General features: G+C 50.1%; 9 protein-coding genes across 9 annotated transcripts; 6 read left to right on the forward strand and 3 right to left on the reverse strand.

Annotated features, from left to right (window-relative positions):
* Positions 1–103: 103 nt before the first annotated feature.
* Positions 104–1838, forward strand: N7525_008308 (damage-control phosphatase ARMT1 family protein; the record flags this gene model as incomplete). The annotated part of the gene is made up of 6 exons (XM_002568740.1): positions 104–125; positions 173–243; positions 307–437; positions 502–614; positions 686–1545; positions 1608–1838. The coding sequence occupies 6 exons, from the start codon at positions 104–106 to the stop codon at positions 1836–1838; spliced, it is 1428 nt and encodes a 475-aa protein (XP_002568786.1).
* Positions 1839–2695: 857 nt separating this feature from the next.
* Positions 2696–4883, reverse strand: N7525_008309 (uncharacterized protein; the record flags this gene model as incomplete). Its single annotated transcript, XM_002568741.1, has 2 exons — positions 2696–4785; positions 4838–4883. The coding sequence occupies 2 exons, from the start codon at positions 4881–4883 to the stop codon at positions 2696–2698; spliced, it is 2136 nt and encodes a 711-aa protein (XP_002568787.1).
* Positions 4884–5866: 983 nt separating this feature from the next.
* Positions 5867–6262, forward strand: N7525_008310 (DUF4267 domain-containing protein; the record flags this gene model as incomplete). Its single annotated transcript, XM_002568742.1, has 1 exon — positions 5867–6262. The coding sequence occupies one exon, from the start codon at positions 5867–5869 to the stop codon at positions 6260–6262; it is 396 nt and encodes a 131-aa protein (XP_002568788.1).
* Positions 6263–6782: 520 nt separating this feature from the next.
* On the forward strand, positions 6783–11854 carry cpcC (putative protein kinase (Gcn2); the record flags this gene model as incomplete). Its single annotated transcript, XM_002568743.1, has 7 exons — positions 6783–6962; positions 7021–9084; positions 9137–9466; positions 9519–10521; positions 10575–10999; positions 11056–11491; positions 11556–11854. The coding sequence occupies 7 exons, from the start codon at positions 6783–6785 to the stop codon at positions 11852–11854; spliced, it is 4737 nt and encodes a 1578-aa protein (XP_002568789.1).
* Positions 11855–12193: 339 nt separating this feature from the next.
* On the reverse strand, positions 12194–13879 carry cwc2 (active spliceosome conformation promoter CWC2; the record flags this gene model as incomplete). Its single annotated transcript, XM_061214359.1, has 7 exons — positions 12194–12658; positions 12722–12758; positions 12989–13056; positions 13130–13158; positions 13220–13245; positions 13341–13418; positions 13500–13879. The coding sequence occupies 7 exons, from the start codon at positions 13877–13879 to the stop codon at positions 12194–12196; spliced, it is 1083 nt and encodes a 360-aa protein (XP_061068790.1).
* Positions 13880–14100: 221 nt separating this feature from the next.
* On the forward strand, positions 14101–15733 carry N7525_008313 (uncharacterized protein; the record flags this gene model as incomplete). Its single annotated transcript, XM_002568745.1, has 10 exons — positions 14101–14129; positions 14180–14208; positions 14265–14279; positions 14338–14362; positions 14418–14739; positions 14804–14913; positions 14970–15115; positions 15172–15229; positions 15301–15465; positions 15526–15733. The coding sequence occupies 10 exons, from the start codon at positions 14101–14103 to the stop codon at positions 15731–15733; spliced, it is 1107 nt and encodes a 368-aa protein (XP_002568791.1).
* A 192-nt stretch (positions 15734–15925) lies between these two features.
* Positions 15926–17290, reverse strand: cpa1 (carbamoyl-phosphate synthase (glutamine-hydrolyzing) CPA1; the record flags this gene model as incomplete). The annotated part of the gene is made up of 1 exon (XM_002568746.1): positions 15926–17290. The coding sequence occupies one exon, from the start codon at positions 17288–17290 to the stop codon at positions 15926–15928; it is 1365 nt and encodes a 454-aa protein (XP_002568792.1).
* Positions 17291–18205: 915 nt separating this feature from the next.
* Positions 18206–19042, forward strand: N7525_008315 (nuclear transport factor 2 family protein; the record flags this gene model as incomplete). The annotated part of the gene is made up of 2 exons (XM_002568747.2): positions 18206–18740; positions 18801–19042. 2 exons carry the CDS (start codon positions 18206–18208, stop codon positions 19040–19042), a joined length of 777 nt encoding a protein of 258 aa, XP_002568793.2.
* Positions 19043–19204: 162 nt separating this feature from the next.
* Positions 19205–21100, forward strand: N7525_008316 (putative C6 transcription factor; the record flags this gene model as incomplete). Its single annotated transcript, XM_002568748.1, has 1 exon — positions 19205–21100. One exon carries the CDS (start codon positions 19205–19207, stop codon positions 21098–21100), a length of 1896 nt encoding a protein of 631 aa, XP_002568794.1.
* Between the last annotated feature and the right edge of the window lie 692 nt (positions 21101–21792).

The following is a 21792-nucleotide window of genomic DNA, read 5'->3' on the forward strand; positions in this document are numbered from 1 at the left end:
CGAACTATGTACTTCACACCGCTTTTGCCCCGCGTTCGTCCCCTCGATTCTGCCACTTTGACTTCTTTTTGCCCTCGGTCGAGATACATCTTGCAGAGTAGCCATGGAATTCGATCCTAAGACCCGTGAGTATTCTTGGTCGTCCTAAAATATAAAAGACTAACCTGGACAGCCCAATACCTCACCTCCGACAAGTCGAGCTTCGCCTCGGTCTCGGCCAAAGACCGCTGGCCTGTCATCATTGTGAGCTTGCGGCAGACAATCGATAGTCGGAGTATCAATTGCTGAATATTGTGACCATTCTAGACTGGCGCTATTGATGACCTTCACCGCACTGTCTTAGGTGTCAATGATGATGAGAAGGCAAATGAAGGCAAGAGCATTATTGCCAACTTGGCCAAGTTGAAGTACGAGCTCCAGCATGACCGACAAATGACGTGAGTCCTTTCGCCGTCTATGCCGAAACCACAAGAGCCTTATCTAATATGACGTTGCGGCTAGTCCCCTGGATGATGATGGACACCCAGATATCGCCTCGTACAACGAGGAGCTGGAGAAGCGCGGAAACCCCCACTGGCACGATGTCGCCTGGCTTTATTCAGAGTGTTACCTCTGTAAGCTCAAGGTCCCCGTCCAACTGTAAATCGGACAAGCTACGACAGTACTAACCAGACGACTATCATAGACCGCCGCATGGAAGCCCTCTTCACATTGTCCAAGCATTGGAAGGGCTATGATGTATTTGCCCGCCAGAAGATGGATACATTCAAGTCGTCCCGTCCCGCCGTACTAGAACTCGCCGCGAGATACCGTGAATTAGCGATGGAAGCGGAGTCGGGAAAAGCAAGGGAAAACAAGTCGCCGGAGGAAATCGAGCAGGCAGAGAAGCTTCTCTTCTCTGAGATGTGCGAGATCTGCTTGTGGGGTAATGCCACCGATCTGTCACTCCTAACCTCTCTCACCTACGAGGATATCCAGAAACTACAGGGCTCCGAGGCGCGCAAAGCATCGCAGAAGAACATCATTGTCAACGACCTCGATGCGGCTTTCGAGGCAATGCAAAGGGCCCGGAGAGAGAAGAAGGACGGTGAGCGCCGCGTGGATATCGTCCTAGACAACTCCGGATTTGAACTATTCGTTGACTTAATTCTCGCTGGATATTTACTGTCCGCCGGGTTGGCGACCAGTGTCGTGCTTCACCCCAAGCGCATGCCGTGGTTCGTGTCAGATGTCACGCCGAAGGATTTCTCCGATCTCCTCAACAGCATGATCGACCCGCAGGCCTTTTACACAGCAGCAGATGACTCGGGCAAGACATTCCCTCCTCTTTCCGAGAAGGAGGTTTCCAACGTGCAATTCCTCTTTGAGCAGTGGAGCCAGTTCCACCAGGATGGTAAACTGATCCTGCGCCCGCACCCTTTCTGGACCACCCAGGGCGGTTACTGGCGCATGCCATCCGTGGCACCGGAGCTCTTCGAAGATTTGAAGGAGAGCGAGCTTGTTTTGTTCAAGGGCGACCTGAACTACCGGAAGTTGGTCAATGATGTAAGTCCGGGCTTCTTTGCTTTTCGTTCTTTTACTTTGGGTTTCTTGCTAACAATATCCAGGCCCAATGGGATCCCACCACTCTTTTCACAGAAGCTATCGGCCCGCTTGGCCCCAAGTCCGGGATCCGTGTTCTAGCCTTCCGTACTTGCAAGGCTGACCCCGTTGTCGGTCTTCCCGCTGGCGAGGATGAGAAGCTCCGCGCATTGCCCGGAGGCGGCGGCTCTGAGTCTCGTAAGTGGGCTTGGAGTGGGAAATGGGCCGTCGTCTCGCTTTCTGACGGCAAGGCCTGAGAGCGCACTAGGCACAACCGCCCGTGTTATACGGCAGACGTTGAAGTCCGTTGCACACTGGGTGAATATGCCAATATGGAACCTTTGTAGATGAACTAGGGTAGTAAAAGATCACAGCTGGAAGTAGACGAGTTAATACCTGATCTAGATCGTGAATAAAGGTGTGATATGATACAATATCTATGTGCCAATCTCTCTATGAGACAAGTGAAGAGCTTGCCATAAGAGATACCACTGCCCCAGTCATTGGTTGCTCGTGCTAGATGCAGGACCATGCGTGCTCGCCTATGACCCATTCCCTATTCTGTGACTGGCACACTTCCTTGCGTTGCGATAGGTTATTGACGTCGATATCTCCCGAAGGACGAAGGTTGGGTAGCTAAATACGTATGTATGTCATAGTGTGTCCGGATTTAGGATTATCGTAGTACATATAACTATAGATCTCTCTTCAACTTGAGTTGAGCAACCTTGGAATAGAAATCGACTATATAATGTATAATAACACTGGGGAATTCCCCGTTCCTTACAAATACTTGACACATCAATTATATAGATTGTTCATAGGCCAAAGGATCGTCGCCGCTGACACCCAGGGAATCAAGGTGGTCTGGTTTTATCAGGTACTGCATGGGGAGTTTGGAAACGAGCGGTGATCGAGAGACTAGAAGAGAGTTACTGATCGAGAAGAATTCAACAATTGTTTTTCGCTGAAAACGTAGATAGAAAGAACCTTGGAAGGTGATGAAAAAGGAATAACGCTTATCAACCTGAACACCATCCCATCATGCTTTAAAAGTCACTCCTTATTTGCAAATCAGAAAAACGCGAACCCAAACAATATGTGGCAAGAAACCTCAAGCATTCTCTTTTCCAAGTGCTTTGATTTTACGACTGTCCTTCTGCCTGAGTCGTGACTTGGCAGCGGCAATTCGTTCAGGGGAGAGAGCTTCACGCTGGATATCAGTCAACCCATACCGCTTGCCGACGCGTTCGCCCGCTGAAACGGTGTACCCTGAATACCGGCTGCGAGACGGTAGGCCTGACATTGAATCAAGGGTGGATTTGATGTGAGTTCGTTCACGTTGTGTCTGTCGGTTGCTGAGCCGAGTGTCATCGTCAGCGGGGATGATCAAATTCCGATGTGACCGCTGGCCTTCGCCGAGTCTACGTCTTGAAAACGTGCGATTCAACGACTTCAGGGCTGAAATATCGGGAGGCGAGGAGGGAGGAATTTCATCCAACGCAGTATTGTGGGATTCATGTCGCGGCTTCAGTAGAATTTCGTTCAGATAATGCGTGACCTCGTCGTCATCTGCAGCCATATGTCGGGCATTCGGCCTCGTACCAGGTGTACCCATTGTGGCACTGCGTAAAGCAGGACGCGAATCGCGTACTTTCGAGCGTGGACTCGGGCTTGGGGGAAGGTCGATGTCTTCGGTGGCTTCTTCTTCAGGTTTCTCAGGATCCTGACTAGCAAAGTCAAACACCTGCACGCCTGTGTGGTCTTTGCGAGGACTGAGAAATTGCCGCTCTGTGGAAGGTAGTGCCGGGAAGCGTTCAGTAGAGCCAAGTCGCAGCTTTAGAAGGTCTATCTGTTTCTGCATGTGGCGGCGCTCTGCATCAGAACTATTTCTCAAATTCTCCTCCGAGGCACGGTGCTCTTGAGTGACCGTTTTGAGTTTTTCCCTGTATTCTTGGATCCGCTGCTCCAGTCTGGCCTCTCTCTGCTTCAGTCTTGTTTCTTTGTCCTTTCGCCGACCTTCATATCGGGACATTTCCTGCTTCACTCGGGCCAGCGTTTGTTTCAGAGTGTTGTTCTCTTTCTCGAGTGCTTGGGCTTTCTTTTCTGAGCTCTGCACGAGGTCCTGGAGGGAATTCAGTTCGGACTGTTGGTTTTTCATCTCCTCAATCTTGGCATTAGCTCGTTCCAATTCTTGCTGTGTTCTGCGAAGCTCGTCCGTTGGGGTGTTCAAAGGCAGCTCTTCCTTCTTTTGTGTGATATTTGCCGCATCGCTCACGACATCGTGTCGTTCCAAGGCGTTGCGCAGCGAGGTAACCTGCTGTTTGTATTGTAATGCAAGAGCGGTTTGTTTGGTCAAACCCTGAACCAAGTGCTCCTTATCGCCTGTCGACCCCTCCCCGACCATGGAAGAAGCAAGCCGTGACACCTGCCTTTCCATCTCGGCGACCTTTTCTTCTTCTGCCTTCAGCTTGTCGGCCAGCCGCATAGCTTCTGTATCCTTCTTGCGAGCGTAGGATTTGGCAATCGACCGGTACTGGATCAATTTCTTGATCTCTCGATTGGTCCTCACACGGTAATTGTCGAATTCGGTTTTCCAGTACTTGCCTGACTCTGAGTGTGGGTCCTCCAGATTGGTAGTAACGTCTTCATTGTCGAGGGTATCCTTCGACCCGGAGATTATGGCTGATTTCGCTTCTCCTGTGCTCTCATCAGACCCGGCCGGATCGGAGTTCTTGGACGCATTATCGCGTGCATTCATGAGTGTCTGGGTGAGTTTGCTCCTCGGCTTGCCACTTCCATCTGATGATCCGGACATCCACTGAGTACTGAGGGTCCCGGAAGGATTTGGTGGAGTCTTGGCTGGCTTACTGGCCGAGCCAGGGCGTTTCCCCTCATTGTCGATGACACTTTCGCCAAAAGATACGGTCTTACGACGCAACGCAGTTCCGGGTGTGACAAGTATGCTTTTCGTGGGGGATCCCGTTGGGTTGTAAGCCGCGTCGGCTGGTTTCGTGTCGGTCTTGATCTCTGTTGGCGCTAGGTTTATCGTGTCGCTTTTGCTTCGTTGGTGATCGGATTGATTTTGGGACGCGTTATTTTCATCTTCCTCTGCTCCTGGAGTACCAAACAGAGCGCTCTTGAAAGCACGAATCGCAAAGACATGACCTGGAGTCTCAGGGGGTTCTAGCAGCTTGGAGTCATCTGTAGCAACACGTTAGAGGGATAGCTTCAAAGGTCAAAGTAATCAGCACACCTGTAGCCTGCGCGGTTTGCTCGTTCCCCTTGATCCAGTCCAGCATTTTGACTGCCAGGGTTGGAAGAGACCTCGAAATCCTTGTGACCAAGTTGAAAGTCCAATGTTTATGGTCCGGGCGGAAAAAGCAGAAGTGCCGATCACTTTATCGATAAGCTCGCGTTCCGCTTCACCTGGCTTTTGTTTACACTTGGCGCTTCTTTGGACGTTTTAAAATTGGGATATTGTTTCTTTTACTTTCTTTTCTGTTTCCTTTTTTTGGCAGGTTTGCTTGAAAAGTATTGGACTTGGTTGCCATAAGGCCTTGTTGATTTCCCCAGATCAGGTGTGTGTGTACGGAATACACACGTGCGTGTACGAAGGACTCTGGGGTTACGGTGTATAGCCGGCAGTGCGCCGTATCGTATCCTTGCCAGCAGAACATTTCATAAAATCAGCATTTGTATTTTATTGACTATATGTAGAAATTGATATTGTAGGAATTGAGATATTGTAGACAAGAACAGTGGGCCACTTATATGGTCGTAGTCTGGTGGCCTTCCTAGGTTTTTATAACTATATATTGTATCTTTTTAGTGGCCTGTTAGTTATATAGTACGTAGTCACCCGAGGTCCTTAGGTAGTCTTTTCAGATATCTACATATAGTTATATGGACTTTTCTATATATAACTTCTATAAAGATACGATATCCAAGTTGTACTCCGTAGGGACTGGAATAGGAAGCGGTGCGGAAGGCGGTCAAAGTTTAAACAGGGAATTACGATATGGCTACGGCCGTACTAGTACAATCAGCCCTGGAGCCTACAGCATTGCAGCCTACAATCCTTCGTGCTCGGGTTCTCACTCCTACTGACTCCTTACAAATATGCTTTTCTTCTAGTGTATAAGAACTCCCTAGATTCTTATCTTTCCCATGACTTCGAATTCTACACTGTTGTCCCTTACAAGCGCTTAAATCCCTGAAAATTTCAAGCCACTACAGATACTACGCAAAACATCAAACATAAAGACTGGCTTGGCACAGAGAGATGCCTCTTTCCCATTCGGTTGTTCTCCGCTTGGCTGCCACCGCCATTGCAACCACGTTTGTCGGATTCGGTATCAACGCTATCCTACGTCCAGACCATGCTCTCACTTTCTTCGAGTTCCAGCCACCTACCTCTGTACTGGACAAGCAGATGGTTGACAGTCTAATGGCAATCTACGGAGTCCGGGACATCTTCATGGGGGCGGCCATATATGCAGCTTCGTATTTCGGCACCCGCTCAACCCTAGGCTGGATCTTAATTGCCGCTAGCAGCGTTGCATTTGCAGATGGGTCTGTTTGTTGGACCCATGGCCAAGGACATTGGAATCACTGGGGATACGCACCAATGATTGCTGTGACTGGCAGCTTGTTGCTCGGTGTCTTCGATCGTGTGTGACGGTCATAGCTGGAACAAAGCTAACACCACTACGGAGTAGAAATGATCGACTATTGCGGTGACAATGATTGCCACCCTTCTCGGTATATGCCAGCTCAGCACATCACCACCTCATGATATTTGGGTCCACTATTGGGCAGGGACAATGGTTCTTTGGCTTGACCATGATGATACACTCAATCTCCAGTCAATAGGCAAATGGGATATCTCGACCAACTTCGAAGTAAACAAAACATGCAAGAATCACGAAATACAATTAACTTCAAGTACAATATAAGCAGTAAATCTATAAATCCACAGTTAGACCAACGGGGACGTCATTTATACTGGGCATCCCCACTCTTTAAATGGAAGGGCGTATGATCTGACCGCCTGTTTGTTCTAGCCTCAGAGGGGAAAGGAAAAAAAAGACTGCCCAATTTCTTTCCACCTCCCATAACCCTTTCATCTTTTATCACCAGCCCCCATGTCGTACGACGCCCAGGGTCGCATGTAGGGCGAGCTTTCGCCACGCCCCGCGATGTCTCCCAAACAGAGGAAGAAGCCCTCCCGCCAGAAAAACCAACCCTCCGATTCCTCCGTGACGTCCCCCATATTTACAACCAATTACCGAGAAATCCACCAGACAGAGGTGGAAGCTCTGCGTTCAATCTATGGCGATGACTTTGAAGAAGTAGAAAATAGGCGGTCGGCCTGGCAGGTGGGTGCACTCTTCGAGCCGTTCGAGCCCCTCATGGTCACTAACTCATACACTCTAGCAATCCTCCGACGTGACATTCAAGCTTCATTTGCGAGCCTCCTCAAATCCAGGCGTACTCCTCATTTTGCTGGTTGAACTGCCAGCTACATATCCTAAAACAATCCCCAACCTCTCACCGGGAAACCTCGACGGCTTTCGCGATGGCGCGCGTTCCCGAATACAAGACATTCTGCGTAACAAGCCAAAATCTCTGCTCGGGAGTGAGATGATATACGAGCTGGCGGTCTCCATCCAAGATGTTCTGGAGGATGTTGCTCAGGCACAGGCACAGGACAAAGACCTGCCCAGCCTCGAAGAGGAGCGTATGGAGCAAGAGGCGGCTGCTCTTCAACGCGCAGACCTTGAAAAACAAGAGGAACTTAGGAAACAAAAGGCTGCAGCTGCGGAGGAGGAACGCGCATTACAAGAAATGCTTGAAGACAAGATGCGGCAGCGGAACAAGGCCCGCATTTTGAGACGAAAGAGCCGAACTGGCGGCGCGGATTTGAGTTATGTCGATGACCTTGTGGAAAATACACCCGGTGCCATCTGCTTCGATCCTCCGTTGGCCGTCAATGACACCGATGAGCAGCCGCTGGTCTTCCGCGCCGTTCACGGCAAGACACTGCTGCAAAGCAAACAGTGCAAAAAGACCTTCACCGTCAGGCCTGTTGTGTCCGAGAACCGATGCCATGTGCCGCTGCTTGTTTTGAAGGAGCTTTGCCTCAGCGAGAATAATTCTGAGGGATTGACATTCCGTGAGCAGATGCGCACCAGTGAGGATAAGTTAGAGGGAATCAAGCGATTGCGACACCCCAGTCTTGTTGAATTCGTGGGGTTTAAAATCAATCGCCCAATTGGCCGCTTGGATCAACCCGATAATTCCTGGACCGTCCTCACGCTTTTTGAGTATGCAAATAAGGGTTCCCTCTCCGAGCTCCTGGATATCGTGGGCACCGTAGCTGTTGATATGCTTCGCGGCTGGATGATTCAGTTACTCGAGGCTCTGGAGTTCTACCACCGCAGCGGTTTTGTGCATGGGGACATTCATTGTGGTCGTGTCTTTTTGTTCAGGACTCCTTCTGGTGAAACTATCGTTAAGCTGCAGTCTAATGTCGAAGAAGCTTTGCCCGACGCTCCTTGTGCAAAGCCCTCTTTTGCGGCGTCAAAGTCGCCACTTTGGCTACCCCCAGAGCTGACACAGGACAGTTCTCCTCCCTCCATGAAGACCGACGTCTGGGATCTCGGAATTGTTCTGCTTCAGATGGGCTTTGGAAAGGATGTTCTCCTCAGGTACACCTCCGCCAATCAGTTGATGGTGTCTATGGGGCTCTCGCCGCCCCTGCAAGACTTGCTTTGTGAATTCTTCCGCCCAGATCCCAGAAAACGTCCGACTGCTTTCCAACTCCAGCCATCTGAATTCTTCCGGGTGGATGCGCCGTTAAAGATGCGAGAAAGAGCGTCGGGATCTATGTCTTTGCAGAGGCGGCCACGCCTCGACTCCTTTGGAGCCATGCCGGCTTTCTCGCGATATCACCAAGACTTTGACGAGGCAGGTCAGCTAGGCCGTGGTGGATTTGGACAGGTAGTCAAAGCCCGGAACAAGCTTGATGGTCGGTTATATGCAGTGAAGAAGATCTCCCAAACATCGGCCGCAGCGTTGAAAGACACGCTTTCCGAAACCATGTTGTTATCGCGGCTGAACCATTCCTATGTTGTCCGATACTACACTGCTTGGCTTGAAGAGGACTTCAATCACATTGAGGAAGAGGCTATGTCCTCCACCGAAGGTGACCCGTTTGCTAGCCAGGATCACCATGGATTCAGTACAGGAGGCCTTGATTTCATCAGCTCTAGTGGGTATCCGAAAATAGAGTTCGCCGCATCAGACAGCGATGATGAAAACGAAGGAACGTTATCCGACCCTGCTCACCCAGAGACTCCAGAGAGGAACGGAGTAAATGGTACTGGTCTTGATTCCGGAAGTGTGGAGGAAGCTGAGTTCAGCCGAGCGAGATCTGGCTCTAATGGCAGGCCCATTTTAACTACCCTCTACATCCAGATGGAGTACTGTGAGAAGCATGTAAGTGTTTTAGCATCGCCCTGCTCGTTGTTCTAGACTGACATTGCTCAAGACGTTGCGCGATCTCATAAGGGATGATTTGTGCGATGATACCGAACGTTCATGGCGTCTCTTCCGACAGATTCTCGATGGCTTGAGCCACATCCATAGCCACGGCATCATACACCGTGACTTGAAACCTGACAACATTTTCATTGACGTTGCAAATAATCCTCGCATTGGTGACTTCGGTCTTGCAACAAGTGGTCAATTCACTACTGCCGTGCGTTCGTCCGCAGCCGCCGACTTCGAAGGGGATTTTACTCGCAGTTTGGGTACAACCTACTATGTGGCGCCCGAGATGAAGTCAGTTGTCTCGGGGCACTACAATGAGAAGGTCGATGTGAGTAGTGGATATAGAATTGGTGCCACACATATATGCTCACGCACTCTAGATGTTTTCGCTCGGTGTTATTTTCTTCGAGATGTGTCATCCATTACCAACTGGCATGGAACGAGATCAAACTCTTCGAGAAATCCGAGAAAAGGACCACACTCTTCCGCCAACTTTCCAGCAATCTGATAAGTTGCTCCAAGGACAGATCATTGAATCCCTTCTGAGCCATACTCCGAGCGAACGCCCAACAGCCTCCGACCTTTTGTCCAGTGGAAAGATACCTCTTCAGGTCGAGGAAGAGACGTTCAGGCGGGCTATTGTACATCTGCTCTCGGATCCAAATTCACCCGACTACAAAAAGATTCTATCGGCCATCTTTTCCCAGTCGCCTAAGAAATTCGAAGATATTGCTTGGGACATAGACTCACATGCGGTACCCGCTGCCAACGAGCTGCTTGTCCAGGGCCTGGTCAAGAAGAAGCTAACCTCGATATTTCGAAGACATGGTGCTGTTGAGTCAACAAGGCAAATGCTGTTCCCCCGATCCCAGCATTACAACAACGGGGCAGTACGTGTGCTGGATGCATCCGGCAATCTCTTGCAGCTGCCATATGATCTTACACTTCCAAACGCACGAGCAATTCCAAGACAAGACCATTCACTGGAGAAGACATTTGCATTCGGCACAGTATACAGAGATTCAGTCCATGGCAGCGAACCACGAACTCACCGCGAAGTTGACTTTGATATTGTGTCCCACAACACCCTGGATCTAGCCTTAAAAGAGGCAGAAGTGATCAAGGTTCTGGATGAAATCATCGAGGAATTCCCACCTTTGCGGTCTACTCCGATGTGCTTCCTTGTCAACCACTCCGATCTGCTCCAACTTATCATGGAATTCTGTCGCATCACGTCTACCCAGATTCCAAAGGCGAAGGAAGTTCTGAGTAAGCTGAATGTCGGAAAGTACACCATGCAAAAGATTCGAAGTGAACTTCGGGCCCCGGCAATTGGTGTCGCTTCAACTTCGTTGGATGACCTTGCCCGTTTCGATTTCAGAGGTACTCAAACTTACTTTCTCAGATCGGGGCCAATATGCTAATGAATGATACAGACTCGCTGAAAGAGACACAGCGCAGGCTGCAGAACATAATGGAAGGAACTGAATACGCAGAGCGAATTCCACCAATATTCGCTCGCTTGAACGTGCTCATGACCTATTTGCAGAGTTTCGGCGTGAAACGAAAAATCTATATCAACCCACTCAGCAGTGTTCATGACAAGTTCTACCGCGGTAGCATTCTGTTCCAGTGTATTTTTGATAGCAGACGACGCGATGTGTTTGCTGCAGGTGGCAGATATGATCAGTTGATTCAAGAATTCTCACCCAACGTCCTATCGAATCGACCACAAGCGCATGCTGTGGGTTTCAACCTCGGCTCCGATCGACTACGGTCATCGATGATCGATTACCTGAAGGCCAAGGCTCCGTCGAAAGATCCCGAGACAAATGCTGATTTGTACTGGGCGACCCGTCGGGTAAGTAAACTCCCATTTCCCCTCGTTTGATGAGTTTTTGCTAATCTTCAACGAAGTGTGACGTACTTGTTGCCAGCTTTGACCCAACCGTCCTCCGCACAACAGGAGTAAAACTCATCGAAGAACTCTGGTCAAACAACATAAGTGCAGAGCTTGCAGTGGATGCCTCGTCCCTTGAAGAGCTTCTAGCGAAATACAAAGACTCCAATCACCGGTGCATTGTGATCGCCAAGCAAGACAGCAAGGAGCGTGGATTCAAAGTTCGGAACCTGATGCGCAAGGAAGAATTCGACATCCGCACCGCTGAACTTGTGATGTGGCTTCGATCAGAAGTACAGGCGCGTCATCGCGAGGGAACTGTTGACCCCCGCCAATCTCGTCAAATGAGCCAACAGGAGGCTCTCGGATTCCATGAGCGGGCAAATGATGTGCGCATCCTCATCCCCCAGCATAGAAGCAAGAAGACGAACCGAAGGAACATTGTTGAGTCAGGTATGTCCATGTTTGGAATCCATCCTCAATTTCAGTTTAATATACTAACTGAGGCGTTTTATAGCCCTACTTTCCTCTCGGGAAGTAGCCGAAAACGCCCGCAATGGCCCGGTCGCCGCCATCGACACCCGCGACGAAGTTCTCGATGCCATTCGGGGCACACGTCTGTCCGACACAGAGAGTTGGCGCAGCGTGATCCAGAACGCACCGCTGACAGAGCGAAAGTATCTCAGTCAAGTGCACGAGTTACTCATGGACTTGGCCGTGGAGAATCGCACAAGTGATAACACAGAAAGCTACACGAATGCTTTCATCTACAATTACCGTACAGGCTCCTGCGTGTACTATGACCTGGGACCCTAGCGAGAAATGAATTTACGACTGATTGATCTCATGGGGAGAAGAGTGACGAAGTGAAGTTAAGTTAAGCATAAGTCTCGGATCAATGGGACTGATGGTGTTTGCATTTGTTTTATGGGTGGATGTATCTCATTTTGTTTGACACTTTCACTGCTGTCATTTAGCGAGCGCTCGGGATGGTACCATACATATATAGTGATGAATGACACCCAGAAATAATATTTACGGATATATTGTATGGAGAGAGAAATGAACATTTTGACAGAGGTATCGTTGCTGTTGTACATGAGAAAAAAATTCGGGATCATGATGGATTGAGGTGAGCACAGACTGCAACGTAAATCAATCACTCTCATCGTCGCTGCCGTACGCGACTAAAGGTCCACCAGTAGCTTTGGGTGTCTGGGTCGTCACCCTTCCACCGGTAAGACCATGTAGAGCTGCAACAGCAGAGCTGGAGAAGATGCCATTACTCTGTGACTGCTGCTCCTGTGCCGGAACCGAAGCAGACTCGATCATCATCGGTTGTTCAGGTGCCTCGAGCTGAGCGGGCTGGCTCGCATCCTCCAATTGACGGGTTCTGGCATGCCACACATCATCTGGAACGTCATAACCCTGTAGTCCGAAAGTACCCTCGATCTTCTTCCGCTTCTTAGCCTCGGGGTCTCGGCCTTCAATCTCTGCTACAAAAGCTGCGGGAAGAGCCCGGCGCACGGCCTCGGCAGCTTGTTCTTCTAACCGGCGTGCCTCGCGCTTCTGCGCCATTGGGTTCGGGTCGACTGTTGCCCATCGTACGTTAAGAATTTCCTACTTGCTGTTAGTACCTTTGTATCATATATCGCATCTCGGAGGTTGAAATGTTGAACTCACCTCATGGTCCAAGCTCTGGTTTGCCATCGCAACTAGTCTTTAGTCATGTATTAGTTCGGTACGAACATAGAGCCTGAGGTGGGGAATCTCACGCAAACTGCGCGTTACTTTCTGACGAATAGGTCACAAAAGCCACGCCCCGTCCGGTAAGTACTCTTGTTCTTTCGATTTGACCCCATTCCGCAAAATGCCTTGAGCACACTTCCTCGATATCATCACTAGATATTGATCAGCAAGAGGATGAAGCAAAATTTTCGAGGAACTCACGTAACCGTGATTCGGCCAACATATATCGTCCTATTTTGGCGCGTGAACGATCCTACTCCGGACATATCCTATTTAAAGTAGCATTAGCGATATGTTCATACCGACAGCAACATCTCCGAATCACGAAGACACGATACGCACTTCCTTGTAATCACTGTGCTTGTCTCTCCCTATAGTCTGGAGTCAGTCGCCCGTTTTCAGTTCATGAGCGAAGATTGAAAAGATACTAACCGAAGCAGTCCATGTTCGGATTGAACCTATAAATGACCTGATTAGCTTGGTTGTTTTGTATGCGATGACTCTAACAGTGGAAGAATCCTCGAGTCGTGTACGGCATAGGAATCACACTAACATATCATGAATCGTCGGTAGACGATGAAGGTATTCACAGTCCTGACCTTTCACGCAAACACCCCGGGCAAAATGTATGCTAGGTAAGATGGAAAAAGGATTAGCAAATGTCTACTGCAATGGGCAACATGCCATGAATTCCATGGACATATTTTCTTACCAGAAAAATGAGCCTGGAATGCGATCAGCGCGAGTGTATCCTGAGTCACGCGCGATGTTGCAGCGACCAGGCGCAGGCTGGCTGAGGCCATATTTGTCGTCGTTGTCGCCGCTTTTGTTGTACCAAATATTATAATCGAGTCCGGGTTGCTGTGCAGGCTCCGCTTTGATGGTTGACGCGTCGACTTGTATCCTGGCAGGGCGTTTCTTCCTGCGAATAATCTTGGTCTTTTTGACCGGCTGGAGCTGCTGATCTCCTTGCAGAGTGTTATCCGAGGCGCCGGTTGTTGCCACAGTCATTTCTTCGGCGTTGGGGTCAAGGGTTTCAGGAGTGGTGTTGGAAATAGGAGCTGGTGGCTCAGCGACCGATGTATCTGTCATGGTGGTGTTTGTGTTGGAGAGGTGAAGTTGAAAGGTCAAGCTTGAGCTCTCAAAAAAAAGGTTGACGTCCTGGACCGTTCAACTGAAGTGCTTACATAAGGCTTGGCAAGTGCGGCGGGCACATCGACGGGATTTGGTATTTCCCTCTCGAAGGCACAACGAAAGCACCAGAGAAAGAGATTTAGTGATTTCGCAGGCGACAAGCCTCAGCAACCGGCAAGATGGTGAACATAACGGAAAAGATCAAGGAGTATGTTTCTTGTTAATCGTTGAATCTGCCAATTTGCTGATCTTTTACAGGATCGAGGATGAGATGCGTCGAACGCAGAGTAAGTGTTCTTATCTTCAGACTTAAAACATATATCACCCCGCTAATGACCCACAGAGAATAAGGCGACAGGTGAGATGTCCTTTTGATCGAAGGGGAATTTGATCTAATTTTCAAATCTCGAAATCAGAATACCATTTGGGTTTATTGAAAGGGTATAGTCTTCCTCTCTTGACTTAGTTTTCGAACATAAACTGACGACGTTTCCAGAAAGCTTGCCCGTCTAAGAGCCCAGCTTCTGGAGCCAGTAGGAGGTGCTGGCTCTGGCGGCGGCGCGGGATTTGATGTCAGCAAGAGCGGCGACGCACGAGTGGCTCTCGTTGGCTTTCCCTCCGTCGGAAAGTCTACATTCCTGTCTAAAATCACCAAAACCAAGAGTGAGGCTGCAGCCTACTCTTTCACCACGCTGACTGCTATTCCCGGAGTGCTGGAGTATGGTGGTGCTGAGATTCAAATCTTGGATTTGCCGGGTATTATCGAAGGTGCCTCCGAGGGCAAAGGCCGTGGTCGGCAGGTCATTTCGGCCGCAAAGGTCAGCGAGCTAACCTTCTTGCTGGGCAAGTGCGCCGAAACACTGACAAAATTTCTGCTTCTAGACGAGTGATTTGATCTTGATGGTCTTGGATGCCACAAAGCGTGCCGAACAGCGAGCCTTGCTCGAAGCTGAGCTGGATGCCGTGGGCATTCGCTTGAACAAGGAGCCACCGTATGTCATACCTTATCGGCAGCTTTGCGGGGACTCAAATACTAATACGGTCCCAGTAATATCTACTTGAAAATCAAGAAGGCCGGTGGCATGAAGATCTCCTTTGCAACCCCCCCAAAGAACTTGGACGAAAAGATGGTTTACAACGTGCTCCGGGATTACAAAATTCTTAACTGCGAGGTGCTCGTGCGAGATGAGAATGGTATGTGGTGCTTTGATACAGCAATCAGGCCAAATTACTAATTTGCGACGTTCCAGCTACGATCGACGACTTTATCGATGTGATCATGAAAGATCACCGGAAGTACATCCGCTGGTAAGATTGACATTAACGATATCTGATACTAACTAATACATCCATGGACGCTAATATATCTCTTCCGCCAGCCTTTACGTCTACAACAAGGTCGACAGCATCGGCCTCGAATTCCTTGACGCCCTTGCCCGCGAGCCTTACACAGCCGTCATGAGTTGTGAACTTGATCTCGGCGTGCAAGACGTTGTCGAACGTATCTGGAAGGAATTGAGACTAATGCGGCTTTACACAAAACGGTATGATATATCCATGACTTTTAGTTTCACTGACATGCCTGACAGTTACCGTATTTATAGGAAGGGAGAGGATCCCAAGTTCGATGAGGCGCTCATCGTACGCCAGGACTCCACCATTGAGGATGTCTGTGACCAGATTCATCGTACAATCAAGGACACATTCAAGTATGCGATGGTGTGGGGAGCGAGCGCGAGGCATGTTCCGCAGCGGGTAGGATTGGCACATATGGTTGCCGACGAGGATGTGGTATCCATAGTGGCCAAGTAGAACATAGGGGGCGAGAGCGATGATGAAAATATTGACACGGCTACAACGAGCTTGAACACGAAAGTATGATTTTAATGCTGTTGATTTCATATACCATGTATGAACCTATGAACAAAATACAGAAAAGAATATTCACCTAACCAATCCAACTTTCGAAAACCAGAACTCCTACTGCAAGATACGTCGACATACTTAGGCAGCTCCGGCAATGGCACCAGCGGCAGCAGCGGCCACCACGTTCTGCTGGCCAATGGTAGGTTGAACACCCACACGCTCCTTGGCGAGCAGGTCAACCAGCAGAGGACTGGGACGGCTGTCACGCTGAGGGTAGAGGCCAGCCTGGTTGTTCTTGTACTTCAGCACAGAGTCCAGGTAGATATCGAAGAGGTAGGATGAGTCGAGAGGACCGCCCTTGGCCTCGGGGTGGAATTGGGTACTGAAGATGGGACGAGACTTGTGAATCATGCCTTCGTTGCTCTGGTCGTTCAGGTTGACAAAGTACGGCTTCCAGTCCGAGGGCAGAGTCGAGGCATCAACGGCATAACCGTGGTTCTGGCTGGTGATGTGGCAGCGACCAGTGCTAAGGTCAAGAGCGGGAATGTTGTGAGCCCGGTTTCCGTACTTCAGCTTGATGGTGCTGGCACCGGTAGCCAGAGCCAGGAGCTGATGGCCCAGGCAGATACCGAAAATGGGGACCTGGGAGGTCTCCATCAGACGCTTGAGGTGGTAGACGGTGTCCTGGCAGTGGGTTGGGTCACCGGGGCCGTTGGAGATGAAGACACCATCGAAGTGGTGGGCGACCTTGTGGATGGGGTAGTCGAAGGGAAGGACAGTGACGCTGGAACCACGGCCCACCAAGCTGCGGAGAATGTTCTCCTTCACACCACAGTCGATGACAGCAACGTGGGAGTGAGGATCAGCAGCAGCAACATGGAAAGGCTGCTTAGTGCTGACCTGGCGCACCAAGTGGATTTGCTCAGGGTCAGTGAAAGCCTCATCCTCGTTGGCATCATACTCCTCGCCGACAGTAATACGGGCCAGAGAAGAGCCTTGCTCACGCAGATAGGTGACAATAGCACGAGTATCGACACCAGAGATAGCAGGGACACCTTCACGGGCACACCACTCGCCCAGGCTCTGAACAGCGGTCCAGTGACTGTATTGCTCGGCGACATCGGCAACAACAACACCAGCTGCCTGGAGATTGGGGGACTCGAAGTACTTCAGGAGTCCATTGGTGTCCTTCTCAGCAGAAGGAACGCCGTAGTTGCCGATCAGAGGCTGGGTGAAAACCAGGATCTGACCACGGTACGAAGGATCGGTCAGGGACTCGGGGTACCCAACCAGGGAGGTAGTGAAGACAGCCTCGCCGGAGATGTTGGAGCGGGCACCGAAAGACTTGCCAGAGAACATTGGACCATCACGAATAGTGAAGGTGGCAGGCTCCATAGCGGCACGCTGACGCACAGTAGCCATAAAGCGAACCTGAACAGGTCGCTTCATGGAGGCGAAGGCAGAAGCCCGGGGAGGCATTGCCTTGAAGAGGTTGAAGATCATTTTTTATTTTATAAGTAACAATTGTAAATCAATAGAAAGCTTTGTGCTATTCAGTTGATGTTGGCTTTCCAAAGGTGGTCCGAGATATAGTCCTGGGAGGTGAAGATCGAGGGTGCCAAACACATAAGCGCGACTGAGCAGGTGGCAGTCAGAGTATGGTAGAGAGAAATGGGGGGGTTGGCAATTTAGCGCATGGAGATATTTTGTGTTGGGAGTCTGTAGAGAAATAATGGGGAAGAAAGCGGAAAAGAAGGGAAACAAGAGGTTTTTCATCCCCCGACTCGGTGGGCACGTGTTCTCACCGACTTTGCCGGTGTCGGCCAATCGGAGCGCGTCAAAATTCTGTTATCGCCTTAGGGGATCTGACTCATCCAATCGCCGGCTTCGGCGTGGACAATGATATAGGGCTATCACAAAGAATTATTCAACTGCTTATATATGGTTAGCCTTTTCAATGGGATCATCACATTTACATAACTTCGAATTGAGAGATATACCTACCTACCTACCTAGGTAGGTAGGTAATATTAATTAATCATTGAGGCAGCTTGGTCTGGATTCGGTCGGCTGTACAGTGGACGTGGACCGTACACCACACTATTATTGCCTCACCCTCTGTAACTTGCCCAAGCCATTGGCCACTAGGAGGTGCTCAATTATCGGGCTTCTATGTTGTATGCAGGAAACTCGCCGTTCAATTATAAAATTTCGGTACGTTCCATTGTGTCACACACGGGGTTCCTTTGGACTCAGGGTAACAACGTAGTGCTCAAGGGAAGCAACGGTGGCGACCAGGGGCAACATCACGGCACATTTTTGAAATGAAGGTAGCACCAGCTATAAGAACCAGTCTGAATATAGGGCAAAAGGGTCAATACAGGTAGCCTCTAGCCTTCTCAGAACAAGAACTCAACTATGATTTTGTCTCGGTATCTATCCTATGCCCTATTGGCATTCCTCCTGTCCGCGGCGACTGCTGGACGCTCCATTCTATCAACCTTTGGAGACATAACCCAAAGCCCACTTCTGAAGTCAGGATGTGATGATGGCACGGGACTTGTTGACCCAGATGGCAAATGCAATGGCACTGGACTTGTGGATGACCCAATGTCCCACGACCGAGAAGGGTTCAAGTTCGAGAACCCATCCACAGATTGCAAATATGCGTCTCAACCGCACATTTGGGACTCATTCAAACACCTTGAAAAAGACATGAGCAAGTTATTCACGTTGATCCACAAGAATGTCAGCTTCACCGTTGTTGGGCATCACCCAATCGCTGGCCGCTATCACGACCTAATGCACTTCTACGTCAATGCCCTGCGTCGAGTCAGCATGTTGTTTATTGACCACGCAGATCTGTTTGAAATCCACCCCCAGGGAATCTATGGCGGATGTAACGCGGAATGGTCGGTGGAGGAGATTCAGTTCAAAGGCGTGATGAATTCTGGTGAGCAAGGAGACCTCCCTACCTATCTTCAGCATTGCTGACTTCCCTGACCCACTACAGGCGACAAGTTCGACATCATCAATGTCTGGTTCACACGTTGGCATGACGGCCAGATGGTCGAGATCCGCACGTACATAGATGCACCGAAGATCATGGATGCGCTGCACAAAAACGAAATATGGTGGAATGGCACGACCCTCCGGGACAATCTACAGTATATGCCGGGGCCAGCAGGAATGCCAGATCTGAAGGAACTTGAGGGAATGATGGGATATCCGGACGGAAGCAAATACGAGGACTAAACTGAAATGTGAATGGCGGGGAGATGGGAAAAATTACTATGTGTACCTCGTACATCGATGTAGTTTCGTGTAGTTCAAATTGGAAAGGGGAAGATGTCTAATTTGCTTGGCACTGATTTAACCAATCCAACTCCCCGCAATGTTCCCCGTAGTTTTCCAAATATGTCCGAGCCAACGCCTCGCAAGCGCTCGCGTTTAGCCTGCACTTCGTGTCAGTCACGAAAGCGCAAATGCTCAGGAGGACAGCCTTGTAGCACATGCGCCCAAACTGGTTCGGAATGCCAATACAGTGCGCGCAAGAAACGCGCCAGATCCCATAGTCTGTACCGAGCGAGCCTGTCACTCAGTGAACGACCGACAGATGGCTGGTCCGATGCAGTTCCAAATACTATCAACGCTGCACCCAGCGCTACAATACAGGCCTCTCCTCGCCACGCAAGCAGTCCAGAGGGCGTTACCCATTCCCTACAGGCCAATTCTGGTGCCGCGTTTGTTCGCAAGCTTGGGCTCAAAATTGACCCAGCGCATGCACCAAGATTGCAATTGTTCGCCTGGAATGTCGGCGAGAGACGGATATCGCCAACGCTATCGTCGGCGCTTCCCTCGATGCCTGTCACGCCGATTCCGACGACTATCACCAAAGTCATCTCCCAGGAAGAGATGGGGCGGCTAACAGCTATTTACTTCGAGAAAGTCGATCCATGCTATGCATTTCTGGACCGTAAGATGATCTTTACTCGAATTGCAAAACGCTGGGGATCTTCTTCATCTCCAATTGATTCTGCGGAACAGCCCTATGATGCTGTACTATGCGGCGTGGCTGCCTTCGGGTATCTATTTTCGCGTCGCGAGATCATAGCAACGGAAGTCCGACTCATTGAGACCGCCCGCACTTTACTGGATAAGAGTGTCCTCGCGGCGGAAACGCCCTCGGTCGACATAGTGACAGGCTGGGTGTTGCGAGCTGCGTATCTACGCATGACGGCCTCACCACATACTGCATGGATGGCCAGCTGTACACTGATGCATCTCATCGAAGCTGCAGGATTACACCTTGAAACGTCAGATCCAGAAGCAGCAGGCCTGCTTCAAGCATCACCGCCTGAGACGCGCGGTTGCCAAGACGACGATATAGCACACCAGGGGATCAGCGACCCTGAAACCCGGCGAAAGCTCTTTGGGATGGCTCGTCACCTCAACACATGGATTTCCTTTGACCTCGGCCGCTCCCGCGTTGTCCTTCACGGCGCCACAGCCCTCTGCCCTACAAATAGACCCCAATCCCGCAATCCACCACAGCAAGCACCACGCGCAGACCTCTTTCATCTCCTCCCGCTCTCCGAAAACCTCGATCCAACAGGACCCTCACCACAAGATCTCCCAGAACTCGAAACAGCCCTCACCTCCGTCCTGGATATCCTCTACTCCGAACCGTCGCTAATATTAGTTCAATGCAACCTAATGCTGTGCATTTACCGCCGTCTCCGCGCTCTAAATCCACACGGCCCATTATCCTCTGACCTCCTTGACCGCGTCCTTGCACTGGCAGCCCGCGGGCTCTGTGCCGCTCGTGGAATGGTCGCCTCTACCTGCCCCTGGCACCAAGTTGCGAACGTCCCCTTTCAGGTCGTCTGCTCACTTCTAGCAATTGACAACCGGGCTGCCTTGGCGCTGCTCGCTGATGCGATGCGGACTCTGCGTGAAGTTCTGGCTGCCTACGATACACCTTCTATGCGTGAGGCATATTCTACGGCATACCTACTTATTGCGTTACATCAGCGGCGAAAGGAGGATGATACCCGTGCTCTTGCTGAGGTTCTGCGGGTCAATGCTGCTGCTGCGGCTCCACCGGACCAGAAAGATAACCACACTGCAGCGACAGCGTTAGCCGAGCAGAGCCAAAGGCAGGAGCAGGCTGTGCCAGAGTCTCTGGTATCAGATGCGGAGTTCTCGTGGCTCGGTGACTTGATGATTGATATGCCTAGTCTGCAGAACTTTGATCTGGACCAATTTTTAATGACGGATGTCCCATGGCCTTTACCTGAGATGGGGATTTGAGGTTCATGGGGTATCCTCGATCCTAGACCAATGCAAATTCCACTACTTCACTACAATTTCGATCGTTCTTGCCCTGCCTGGAGTACACAAAGCCGCTTCCTTCCTGATTTCAGGCCACGCCAAGCACTATAAACCCCCCCCCCCCCCCCCCCCCCCCCCCCCCTTTCATTTTTCTCTATTTCGTCTTCATCTTCACCTTCTTTTTCATACCAGTATCTACGGTAAACTCGTGGAGGTATCCATGGTGATGGAGAGCGGGATAAGACGCAGTCATAGGTATCTCCGAATGCTATACCCCACACGGGAATATGGTGGAATTGAAGATCACATTCAAGTAGTCTACGACCTCAATGCCCAGTGCAAATACTGCGGAGCATAATTTATCAAAATAAGCCTCCAAATAGCATCTACTGTTCCCTGTTGTGTTTTAGTCGAATCGGTCGAGTTGCTATGTCGAAGCTTCTCGAAACTTCGATTGACCAAAATGTCACACGTCAAGACTTGATCCCTGACGTCACCCCACCTCGAGACACCTCGGTCACTGACATTCAAGTACATTCAAGTCCTTTGCTGGCCTTTTGATACTTAACTCCTTCTCCAAAATCCCATGTTCTTGAATCTGTGCTTTTCAATATTCCTTTAGTTCTCATCCCCTCCATTGCGCTCGATCCGACTTCCCTTTCGAACCTTCT

Source organism: Penicillium rubens, assembly GCF_028828025.1.
Source record: "Penicillium rubens strain IBT 27055 chromosome Unknown utg000003l_segment0_segment0, whole genome shotgun sequence".
In the NCBI taxonomy this organism is placed as follows: domain Eukaryota; kingdom Fungi; phylum Ascomycota; class Eurotiomycetes; order Eurotiales; family Aspergillaceae; genus Penicillium; species Penicillium rubens.